At 35.2% G+C, this 12062-nt stretch overlaps 1 protein-coding gene across 4 annotated transcripts in view; it reads left to right on the forward strand.

The window, feature by feature from the left end:
- LOC129791821 (protein bric-a-brac 1) overlaps positions 1–9949 on the forward strand; it is a 44701-nt gene extending 34752 nt beyond the window's left edge. Inside the window, exons 4-9 of one of the 4 annotated variants that reach the window (XM_055830365.1) lie at positions 988–1450; positions 4449–4508; positions 4617–5165; positions 5306–5860; positions 7284–7522; positions 7607–9949. In XM_055830365.1, coding sequence (XP_055686340.1) covers positions 988–1450; positions 4449–4508; positions 4617–5165; positions 5306–5860; positions 7284–7522; positions 7607–7867 — 2127 coding nt within the window. In that variant the 3' untranslated portion in view covers positions 7868–9949. Of the gene's footprint in view, positions 1–987; positions 1451–4448; positions 4509–4616; positions 5172–5305; positions 5861–7283; positions 7523–7606 lie in introns of all 4 variants that reach the window. The other 3 variants (XM_055830364.1, XM_055830367.1, XM_055830366.1) reach the window with 3 other exon arrangements.
- The last annotated feature ends 2113 nt before the right edge of the window (positions 9950–12062 follow it).

A 12062-nucleotide genomic window follows, 5' to 3' on the forward strand; every position in this document is an offset into this window, starting at 1 on the left:
AAAATTCTTTTCTAAAAGGAAACTACTCTAATTTAGCCCACCTTTCCCCTATGTCATAAATTCTTATAGCTTAAAAAGTGGATTAATGAATAAATAGTGAAACATCAATTTCTTTAAAGCCCTCAATAATGCTTTAAAGAATGCGACGTTGGTATGATGTGGGATGTTAAAGAAGTTTAAGGAAAAGAATAGGAAGAGAGAAGGAAGAAGAAAGTCATCATTGCTGCTGCTGAGAAAGGTATATAAGGCTGAAGAGGAATCTCCCAAAGTGAAAAGTGTGGAAGAGAATTGTTTTTGGCAAATATATAGCAACGTCTTCATCATCATTTGATCGCATTTCCTCCCAGAGTTTGTGTCTCTGTTTTGTTTTCGTTTTCCCTCCCATTTTATTATTTTTCCCTCCACACCACACATTTACTTCTTTTGGGCCAATGTTAAATAATAATGATGTCATAAGAGATGGGAAGTTCCTTTTTTTACGATGGGTGAAAAATTTAATAGTCCCACCAAGTGAGGGGAATGCCGAATTGAAAGAAAGTTGCGGGGAAATGCATCAAATGGGGATGAGGGGATGAATGGAAAAAAACAACTCGCCAAATTTTGCATGAGATCTTCGAGTTTTTTTTTTTTTTGGTTTTCCTCCACCATTCCTTTGGGCATCTTCTTCGCCTTTCGCTCCGCAACATGCCTCATGCTCGGGGAATTATGCGAACGTGTGTGTTACAATAAATATTCGGAAGTGGCAGTAAAATGGTATTTTACGATGAGGGGTGAGAAAGTGTGAGGAACACACGTGGAGGGATGCTTTTGGAGCATCCAGCAGAGGAAAAGAAAGAAGAGCATTGTGACAGGGGTGGAAGACATGAAAGTTTTTTTTTTCTTGGGTGAATTGTTAAGTACTTATCTGACTCTCGTAAATTTATATCGTATAATGTTTCGTTTTTTTTCTTTCTTTTCTTTTTCGGTTCACAATTTTTGGCGGTACAGAGTCTCCTGCGAACAGCTGAAAAATTGAAAATCCGATGCTTGTGCGAGGAAGTGAGTGAAACAAGTGGCGAAGGTAGAAGCTGCGAGAGGAATATTGGAAGGATCCCACCGTCACCGGCTAGCAAACGTACCAAAAATAGCCAAAAAGTAAGCTCAAGTGAACAGAGAGCAAGTACAGCGGGCAGTACGGAGCCCGGGAGAAAGAGACTGAGTAGCAGAAGTGATCCGGGTGGGGACGTGGAGAATGGTGCTGTAGTTGTGCTGGAGCCACGACAGGTGTTGGCACGTGATCAAAAAACCATGACGAGCCTGGGAATGGGTATGGGCATCAATGGAGGCTTAATGGGTGTTTCAATGGGCTTCCTGGATTTTGCCCCAGAACCACCGGCACCCTCCGCTACTCCAGTCACCGAGCATGTCGACTTGAATTGCACACCCAGTTCAGACACCAGAGACTTATCGAGTGAGTCACTTTTTCCCCCTTTTTTTTACACATATATTGCATTCAATCCCTCCCCCCGCATTTTGGGAGCAGCACATTCTAGCACCATCAAACCCATTTCTCAACTTCCACGTCAGATCCGTCCGCCCATGTGAGGAGTCCCCATACATAGGAATTTATGACTACCACTTTATGACTCCTTCCTGTCTTTTTCTCAATCACTGGTTTCCGCAGGATATTTTTTTTTTTAGAATTCCATGGCTTTTCTAATGCGCTATTTATAGCTGGTTATACAGACATCATTGAAGGGGCTGTTTCATCCCTTAATTCGCATATACAATCCATTCATGCGAGGCTTTGAGAAAATTCATCCATTCACGATTTTATTTTTTGGCAATTTTTATTTTACTATTAACTTCCTAACTCATATCCAGAATATCATGATGCTATTTGTCGGAGAAAAATTAGTCCAGGGAACTTACCGTTGTATTATTACTCGATGAGTTATGGGATCGAATCCACCCTTGTTCAGTTTTTTTAACTACCAGAATGTTTTTTTTTTACGATTTATAACCATTTAATATAGAAGAGAATTGCCTAAGTTGAACACCTGTGTTTAAACTTTAAAGACTTCGATTAAAGAAGAAACCTTCTTCATGAATTAAGTCCACCCTTAAAGTCAAGAAAATATGAAAAAGAATTAAAGAACATAAATTTCAAGTTCAATTAAGTTCTTTGTTGAATTTAATTTCAAACAGTGTGAGATCTTTTGCATGAATTAGTCGACCAATTTTGAAGATTTCTCATTACTAATTCTATCCACCTCCCCCCAGGGATGGTGTTGGAAGAAAGAAAGGAGATGGAAACATTGAGTTAACTTCTGTAATTTGCTATCGAAAATTCAAAGACGAACTTTTCGCCATGCGGTATTGTTCAACATGCACATACTTTTCTATTCTATCTAGATATTATTTTCAAGCTTTTATTGTGACTGTTTTTTTTTACAATTCTGTGAAAGCTTAATTTTAAAGCTTGTTAAATGTAAAAATTCCAAATGCTAAGGGAAACTTTTCGCTAGTGAATTACAGAATAACATTTTTCTAAAACTCTGGAAAATTCTTATCATTCGGGCGATGGATCTTTGTTGAGATTTTGCATTTTTCATCCCTTCATTGATTGTCTTGAATATCTTGGGCTATTTTAACCCTTTCGCGTCCAACGTGAAACATAAAAAACATTGAAACATGCGCTCATTTAACACGATACTTAATCTATATGAATGTTCGCAGAAGACATTTTTCAGGTAAAACGTCTTCTTTGACTTTTTCTGTGTGAATTTCATGTATTTTTAACCTGAGAAAAAAAAACAATCAAGTTAATAAAAATTTGGAAAAATAAAATGTTTCATGTTTGGGTCTACGTTATGATCCAATGGACGTGAAAGGGTTACTAAATTTCTAATTCATTTTATAGGAATTCTCTAATTTGCTAGCGAAAATATCTAAAAGAATATTTTTCCACAGGCGAGTTCTTTTGCATGCGAGAACGCAGTTTAAAATTAATTTCTGAATTTGAACTTATTTTTTAATTAAATTGTTTTGTTGAGAACATTAAATACATTTTTGTTGTTGAAACATTTGAATGAATTTATTTTGTGAGAAAACTGAAAGAAAATTCAATTAAAGGAAGGTTATTTTATTTAAACAATATTTCCGTGTGGTCAATAAAAAATTCTATTTGTTAAAAAAACCTTCGCAAAATGAAAAATCTTTTATTGATGAATAAAAATAGAAAGACTAAAGGACAATATGCATAATATATGGAAGAGTCCTTGATGTAAAATGACACGTTTCTTTTCATTAAATTTGCTGCAAGTCGAGTTAGATTGAAGAGTCAAGAAAACCGTAGTAATTTTCTGGGAAATGTTGAGGAAATTAATTGTTTTTTGTTGCATTTTTATTCTTTTTACTTTAAGGGAGGTCTCTTTTGAGAGCTGATAAAGTTAAATGTTTTTATTTTTCTTGAGGTTTTCCTTTAACATGGTTTTCCAGTGTTGGCCACATTTAAAGATTTATTATTGAAAAATAAGAAATTAACTTTCCGCCATCTTAGGTGCGACGCCATCTTGTGATTGTCTTCAAAACACAAAAGTAGGTTTTTCTCAGGATCTACTGGATGGATTTTGATGGGGTAAGAAGCAAATGAAAGAGGAAATACCAAAGCAGATTTTGTAGGAACAGAATTTTGAATTTCCATTCTAGGGCTGAGAAAAGTGGAAAAACATCAAAAATATCTGAACAAAAGTCACATTTTTCCACTTCTCTCAGCCCCAGAATGGAAATTCAAAATTCTGTTCCTACAAAATCTGCATTGATATTTCTTCTTTCATTTGCTTTTCACCCCATCAAAATCCATCCAGTAGATCCTGAGAAAAACCTACTTTTGTGTTTTGAGGAAAATCACAAGATGGCGTCGCACCTAAGATGGCGGAAAGTTATTTTCTTATTTTTCAATAATAAATCTTTAAATGTGGCCAACACTGGAAAACCATGGTTAAGGAAAACCTCAAGAAAAATAAAAACATTATTAATTTCATCAGCTCTCAAAAGAGACCTCCCGTAACCATCATCGGAAAACTAAGTTTAAGAAAAAACCCAAGAAAAATGAAAACATTGAAAATGTGTAAATTCCTACAGCTTGCCCAAGAAACCCCCCTTAGTCGATTAGAATTTTTACAAGTGCAACGTTTTGGAGACCATTGTCTCCTTCATCAGGAACGAATAGTTTTGGGGGAGCATCGTACTTGACGGAAGATACAATTAAAGCCACGTTCTTCATGAATCTTCAATCATATCATTTAATTTTTTTTTTATTTATTGTGATTAATGTCCTTTAAGTGTTCAAGAATAAAAATTGAGAATTTTTCTTCAAAAGGAAAATCTCAACTAATGAATATTTTCGCTATCGAATTACAGAAGAGATTCCACTCTTTGTTTCTAATTTGAAATATCAATTTTAGTTCAAGAATTCGTAGCACCTGAGCATCGTCCTGAATCATTAAGATCCTATTCACACTATCGTAAGAATCTCAATTTCTATTTTCTTTCAAAAAATTTATTTTTTATCAAATCTCTGCGGAGGATTGATTGGGATTTTCTTGATTTTCTTTGTGTGCTGGGACTTGTAGATTCAACACCAAATGGCGAGGTGCGAATTAAACTTGAAACCCTTCGCTCGATGGATCCCTCCGAGACTCTTGAAATGGAGAATCATCATATCCATACAATTCACCAGTTAGATCATCCCCAATCGCACCATCAGCCAACACATCATCACCATCAAGCGCCGCAGCATGCACAGCAGCAACAGCAGCAGGTGCAGCAAGCGCATTCACCACCGCTACCGCAGCAAGCGCATCACCAGTCGCAGCAGCAGCAGCAGCAGCAGCAAACAATTCAGCAGCAACAGCAGCGTCAACCACAGAATGCGCATCAGTCGCCGGTGCAGACGCAGCAACAGACACAGCCTCTTACGCCGCAACCGCAGAGGCATCACACTGCCAGCCCACAAGAAAGTCACCTCCATGAGCAGCCAGACATTAAGCCCACAGTCCATCACTCGATTGTCTCATCGTCATCGAGTATGGATGTGGATCAGGGTACGTTGGAGCATGAACCCATGCATGGGATCATCGTTACGCCCGAGATTGCCACCATGATGACCCCAAGCCAAATGGGTAAAGGTTGTTGAGAATCTCTCTGATTGTTTTATTTTCTTCTTTAAAAAATCATTAAAATTGAAGAAAAATTTTTCATGTGCAACATTTCCCTTTCCCTTTAAGACAAAAACAAGAGAAAAAAAAACATTCCTTTGCAGATATTTACAATTCAGACGCCAGCGAGGATTCAAAGATGATGTCAAATGGATCACCAAGCAATAGCAACAGTGCAACGCAGTATACAAGTCTTACGCCACAGCATGAAAATAGAACTCCAGGTGGGCCAAAAACATGGACACAGGAAGACATGGAGGCAGCCCTTGATGCACTGAGGAATCACAATATGAGCCTCACAAAGGCTTCCGTGACATTTGGTATCCCATCGACGACACTGTGGCAACGTGCCCATCGACTGGGCATTGATACGCCGAAGAAGGAGGGTCCCACCAAGTCATGGAGTGAGGATTCACTCAATAATGCCCTCGAAGCACTGAGAACGGGCACAATATCCGCCAATAAGGCATCCAAGGCCTTTGGTATCCCATCGTCGACTCTCTACAAAATTGCCCGACGCGAGGGTATACGCCTGGCGGCACCATTCAATGCAGCACCCACAACGTGGACACCGGAGGATCTTGAGAGAGCCCTAGAGGCAATCAGAGCGGGTCATGCCTCTGTACAGAAAGCCAGTACTGAATTTGGAATTCCTACAGGTAAGAAAAAGACAGAAAGATTATTTTTAGCTGTGTTTGGAGCTTTTGTGTACTGAGCAAAATCGAAAGTTGTCAGATCGGGCTCAAACTTGCGATGAGCATAAATTAGGGACCCTACATTCCAAAAAACGTAATATCGCCATTTTAAATAACCTCAAAATTTTGTTTTCGCTATGGATAAGCCCCTATTATAGCTAGAGGTCTGAAATTTTGATATGTTGTAGGGAACATCAAGAGCTTTCCAACGATACCCCATTTTCGAAAATCGGTCAAGCCGTTTAGTCAATATGGCTGCCACAATTTTTCATCGAAAATCGACCATAACTCGAAAACGGTTTGATCGATTTTGATCAATCTGGGGTCAAATGAAAGCTCTCAACAAGTCCTATAACTCTCTAGAATATACGAAGTTTCAAAAGTGACCGCTTGGGAGCTAAAAATCAAATAAAAATTTTCGATTAGTTTTCGATGAATATCTCGAAAATGCCATTATAGATTTGCTTCAAATGATATATTATAGCCTACTATAACATGTTTTCATTAAAGATAAAATAAATAAATAAAATTATTTCGCCATTTTGAAAATACTGAGTTCCAATTTTAACATGTCATATCTCGGGTTCTACAAGTCCGATTTTGATCAACTCAAGCGCAAATGAAAAGTTTCGCGAAACCCTACAAAATGTTTAGAACTTTGCATCTTCGAAAAATGACCACAAGAGGTGCTAAAATCAAAATCAAAATGTTGTGGGATTGTAAATTGTAAATTGACCGAATCTCCAACAAAATCAAAATTTTCGATGAGTTTTCGATAAATATCTCGAAAACGCCATTATCGATTTGCTTCAAATTTTGATATACATATTATAGCCCACTATAACTTAAAATGTCGCCATTTTGAAAACATTGGGTTCCATCTTTGACATGTCATATCTCGGGTTCTACACGTCCGATTTTGATCAACTCAAGCGCAAATGAAAGGTGTCATGAAACCCTACAAATGTCTAGTATATTGCAACTTCAAGAAATGACCGTGAAAGGCGCTAGAACCAGGAACAAAATTTTCGAAAATTTCGAACTCGAATTTTTCGTAAATGGCGACGTTTTTTTTCATTTTTCGATATGTTTCGAAAAATTTTCGAAGCTTCCAATCTTATTCGATTATTCGAATAATCGAAGCATTTTAAAAACGAAGCAGAATTCTTTTGCAGTGCTTAGAATTTTTCTCAACAATTCGAAGCTTCGACAAGTTCCGTTGGATCCGTTTTCGAGATATGGCCTTGTAAAGATATCTTGGGGGATGACTTCTTCTTTTCCCGCCTTTGGGCGTATTCAAATTAATTTACGTTCTAGTTTGCTGTCGCAAAATTGGTCAGCTATTAAATTAAAGTTACTAAAATTTTTGTAAAAAAAAAACATTCAGGAACACTGTATGGTCGCTGCAAGAGGGAAGGAATTGAGTTGTCGCGATCAAATCCAACGCCATGGTCTGAAGATGCTATGATGGAAGCCTTAGAAGCTGTTCGTGTTGGTCAGATGTCGATCAACCAAGCTGCCATTCACTACAATTTGCCATATAGTTCACTCTATGGGCGCTTCAAGAGGGGAAAATACGATACAGCCAGCGATGGGAGTCAAATTGATCATAGTCCGGAGAATACTGTAAGATTGTCTCTTTTCTTCTTCCCGAAATTTGCCGCGGCATTCAGTTGTTGATCTTTTTTTTGTTTGTTGTTTCTTGTGCAGCAACACCATCAATTGCAGTACACAACAACAGTGATGCAACAGCCGCCGCAGCAGCAACATCCAGTCCACATGCATCATCATCCACCACCACAGATGGTGGCTGTGGTTACGTCACAACCACCGCCACCGCCAACGCCACATCCGCAGCCAATTCAGGCGCCCCATCATCCGCCCACGACGTCCAACCCAACGCAGAATCATCCCAATAGCCACGTATACCACCACCACAGTCAGCAGCATCATCACATGGAAAGGAGTTGAAAATCGCCGCCAATGCGGACACCTCGGCGGAAGTTGTTGAGATTGCTGAAGCGCCGGAAGCATTGTGCGAGGATTTGAGAAGTACGACAAGGGTGGTAAGAGTTTAATTTGCAGGGGATTGTGGAAATGAGGGAGAGAGAGAGAGATAAAAATGAGAAAGAGAGAATAAACGTAACATCAAATAATAGGATTAATCAGTAGAATATCGATCTAAGAATGGTAATAATAATTTAGTGAACAAATAGGAGGATCCTCATGTGGAAATTGCATTCAACTTTCACCTTTTATTTAATTTTTTTTTATAATTAGGGGAGGACTAAAGAAATTTTTTATTCTTTCGAGAAACTTCTTCCTATTTTGGTTACGACTTCGATATTGAATAAAAAAAATCTGGCAAAGATTATTTTACAATAGTGTAGACACAAACCATAAAAGTAGAAAGATGATTGTTTTTTTTTACAAATTGAAAAGAAACATCCTGTGGGTTATATTTTATTTACATGGATTTGTAAAATTTTTCTTATTTTTTTTTAAATATATTTTTTAACCAAAATTTCAGATTTTTATAGCAAAATGTGTTTCAGCTATATCTAGATTTTTGGATCTATGAAATCTTGTAATTGGTGCTATAAAATTGGAAAACAGCACCCTCAATTTCAATTATAGTATAACATTATAGTAACTGAGAGCTGATCTGTTGCAAAATTTTTCTTATTTTTTAAAAATATATTTAAACTAAATTTCAGATTTTTATAGCAATTTGTGTCTTTGTTACATTTACAGTTTTCGGTCTATGAAATCTTGTCATTGATGCTATAAAATTGAGAAATGGCGCCTTCATTTTTAATTACAGTATAAAAAATTATAGCAACCGAGAGCTGACATGAAGTCAAGACACATTCAGTGCCATAAAACAAGTTTTCTGTTTTTTATTTTCTCGTCTTGGTTCTGAACAGATGGAGTCGGATTTTGGTTAACTTTTTCGCCACTTGGCGGAGGATTTTTCGCGGTGAAATTTTTCTTCTTAGTGCAAAAAAAAGTGAGAATTATGGGAAAAATGGATTGCAGTGACCACAGAGGGGCTCTCTTATGTTCTCCATTCATTTTTCAGACAAAAATTTGCACAATTCTGTTTTTTCTTGCGTCACAAAATGTGTATTGAGGTTATGTTAGGTGGAGGATTTTCCCCGAGCGAAAATAGTCTGTTAAGTGTCAAAAAAATGCTCCTCACGAAAACGTCAACCAAAATTCGTCTCCATCTGTTCAGAGCAATTGTCCAGTATGTTGCTCGTTGATATTTCATACTCTGAATGAGCAATTATTGGTTTGTCCAATTTTTATCCGGATTTCTAACCTAACATTTTTACCATTATATTCAATGGGGATGAATGAGACAGAAAATCAAAATTGTACTGAATTTATGTGAATATCTAAGGTTAGAAATCCGTGTAAATATTGGACAACCCAATAAAAGGTGATTTTTTTTAATTTGTCTAGGATGCTATAAAATATCATTTTAATGAAAACTCTCTGTCCTGAATTGCTATAAAATTAACCAACTGCGCCCTCTATTATTTTTTTATAAAGAAATCGCAAAGTTTATGAAATATTTTAAAAGTTTCAAAGGATTTGTAGAAAATTAAAAATTTAAGAATTTATTCTTCTTTTAGTTTATTTTTGTTTGTACAATTAAGACTGCTTTTTAAAAATCATAAAACTTTTAAAATATTTCAATGCAAATTTTACATTTTTTTTGTTGAAAAATTGTGGGAAAATTGAATGCAATTTCCACCCAAAATAAAATAAAAATGGAGACAAAACCTATATGGCCGACTACATACTACATAGTATCTATATAGAAAACAGTTTCATTACACGAGTTTTAAGTAAAGAAAAAATAGAAAATATTTTTCGAGAGACATAAAAAAAGGAAAGTTAATCTTCCATTTTACTAGTTTATAGCAATTATGTTTTTTCATTAAGATTATTAAGAAAGTTATTTGTATACACTTTGCATGTTTCGTTATGAAGAAGGTAAAAAAAAAACGAGGAGGAAGAATAAATAAAGCAAAATTGGTGATATTTTGTCTGATTTTTTTAGTTGCGATCAATTGATAAATGAATTTATTAATTGAAACAATTTTATTGTTGCATCGTTAATTGATTAACAAGTTAAAACGGGGGAATACAGAGAGGGAGAGAAAGAGTTACTGTGACTATGTTAATACTTACATATTGATTGGGAGATTATAAATAAATTGTCATCCAACAATTACACACTAATCCGAATCACAAATGCAGGGCGACTGAAAAGAGTGCAATGATTTTCATGTAGAAGGCATCAAAAAAAAAATTCAAAACTTATTGACTTTAATACGAAATCAAAACTTTTACAACAAAAAAAAACTGAATTTTGGGCCTTTAATTTTTCTCACAACTTTGCAACTTTTTCAAGCCTAAATTCTTTTATTCAGAGATGAAGACAATTTGTGGGAGGATTAAAATGCATAAATCGTTGTAAATAGATTTTAAAATGGATGAAAACATAAACACTACATAGTAGGGGTCATAGAACTGATGAGAGACTATAAAATAAATAAAAAATAAAATAAATAAAGTGAAGAATCTAAAAAAAAAATGCTATATAAAACGGAGAAATAAACGAGGATTTTGGAAAGCAGATGGAAATAATAATGTGAATTATGAGTAAAGAAAAAAAATAAAATTTTAGAATATGATAAAATTTGTAGCCTAAGTTCGTGTAACTGATATGTGTACAAATGTAAAAGCATATTTTAAAATGCCTCATAATGCGTTTTATTCCCTTTCCCTTTTAAAATTAGGGGTCTTTTTTGTGTCTTTAACCCTTCTGTGGCGGTTTACTTAATTGAATTCAGCGTAAATTAGCAATTTTTGACCATTTTAAAACAAAATTAACCTTTCGCGTCCACGTGAAACATAGGGTGGAATTTACTACTGAGTCGGACTTAAACATTTAAGTCGGTCTTAAGGTTTTAAGCCAGTTTTTTAAGTCTGTCTTAAGGTTTTAAGCCAGTTTTTTTTAAGTTGGCCTTAAAATTTGTAAGTCGGTCTTAAGGTTTTAAGTCAGTTTTTTAAAGTCTGACTTAAAATTTTTAAGTCGTTCTTATGGTTTTAAGTCGGTTTTTTTAAGTCGGTCTTATTTGTAAGTCGATCTTTAGGTCTTAAGCTAGCTTTTTTTAAGTTGGCCTTAAAATTTGTAAGTCGGTCATAAGGTTTTAAGTCAGTTTTTTAAAGTCTGACTTAAAATTTTTAAGTCGTTCTTATGGTTTTAAGTCGGTCTTATTTGTAAGTCGATCTTATTTGTAAGTCGATCTTAAGGTTTTAAGCCAGTTTTTTAAGTCGCTCTTAAAATTTGAAAGTCAGTCTTGAAATTTTAAAGTCAGATTAACATTTTTCCAAAATTTGTAAAATTTATTGAAAAATATGCAATTTGTTAATAAAACTTAAAAATTTTAAGACCGACTTACAAATTTTAAGACTGACTAAAAACTTTTAAATTAGACTTAAAACCTTAACCCTTTAACGTCCAACGTGAAACATAAAAACATTGAAACATGCGCTCTTTTATCGCGATTTTTATTCTATGAATTTTTTTAGAAGACTTTTCTCGCTCTGAACGTCTTCTTTGACCTCTTATGCGTGAATTTGATGCATTTGTAACATGGAAAAACAATTACATTCATAAATAATTGAAAAAATAAAATGTTTCACGTTTGGGTCAGCGTATGACCCAAAAAACCTTAAAGGGTTAAAAGTGACTTAAAAACCGACTTAAATTTTTAAGTCCGACTGAGTAGTGAATTCCTCCCATAGAATAGAAACATTGAAATATGCGGTCTTTTTATAACGATTATTTTTTTAGAAGCTTTCAGATGACTTTTCTCAGCCAGGACGTTTTCTTTAGCCCAATTTACAAAAATTTAATTAATTTTTAACTTGAACAAACATTTAAATTCATTTAAATTCAAGAAAATAGAATGTTTCACGTTGTAGTCTACGTATGACCCAGAGAACGCGAAAGAGTTAAAAACATTGGCGGCTAAAGAATATTTCATATTTCATACTTGCAGTGTTTCATACTTATTTGAAACATGCTCCTATTGGATTTTTGGGATATTATCGCATTTTTTATAGCTAGAGGCGGAGTTTATGG

The sequence above is a fragment of the Lutzomyia longipalpis genome, chromosome 3 (assembly GCF_024334085.1).
Source record: "Lutzomyia longipalpis isolate SR_M1_2022 chromosome 3, ASM2433408v1".
Taxonomy (NCBI): Eukaryota; Metazoa; Arthropoda; class Insecta; order Diptera; family Psychodidae; genus Lutzomyia; species Lutzomyia longipalpis.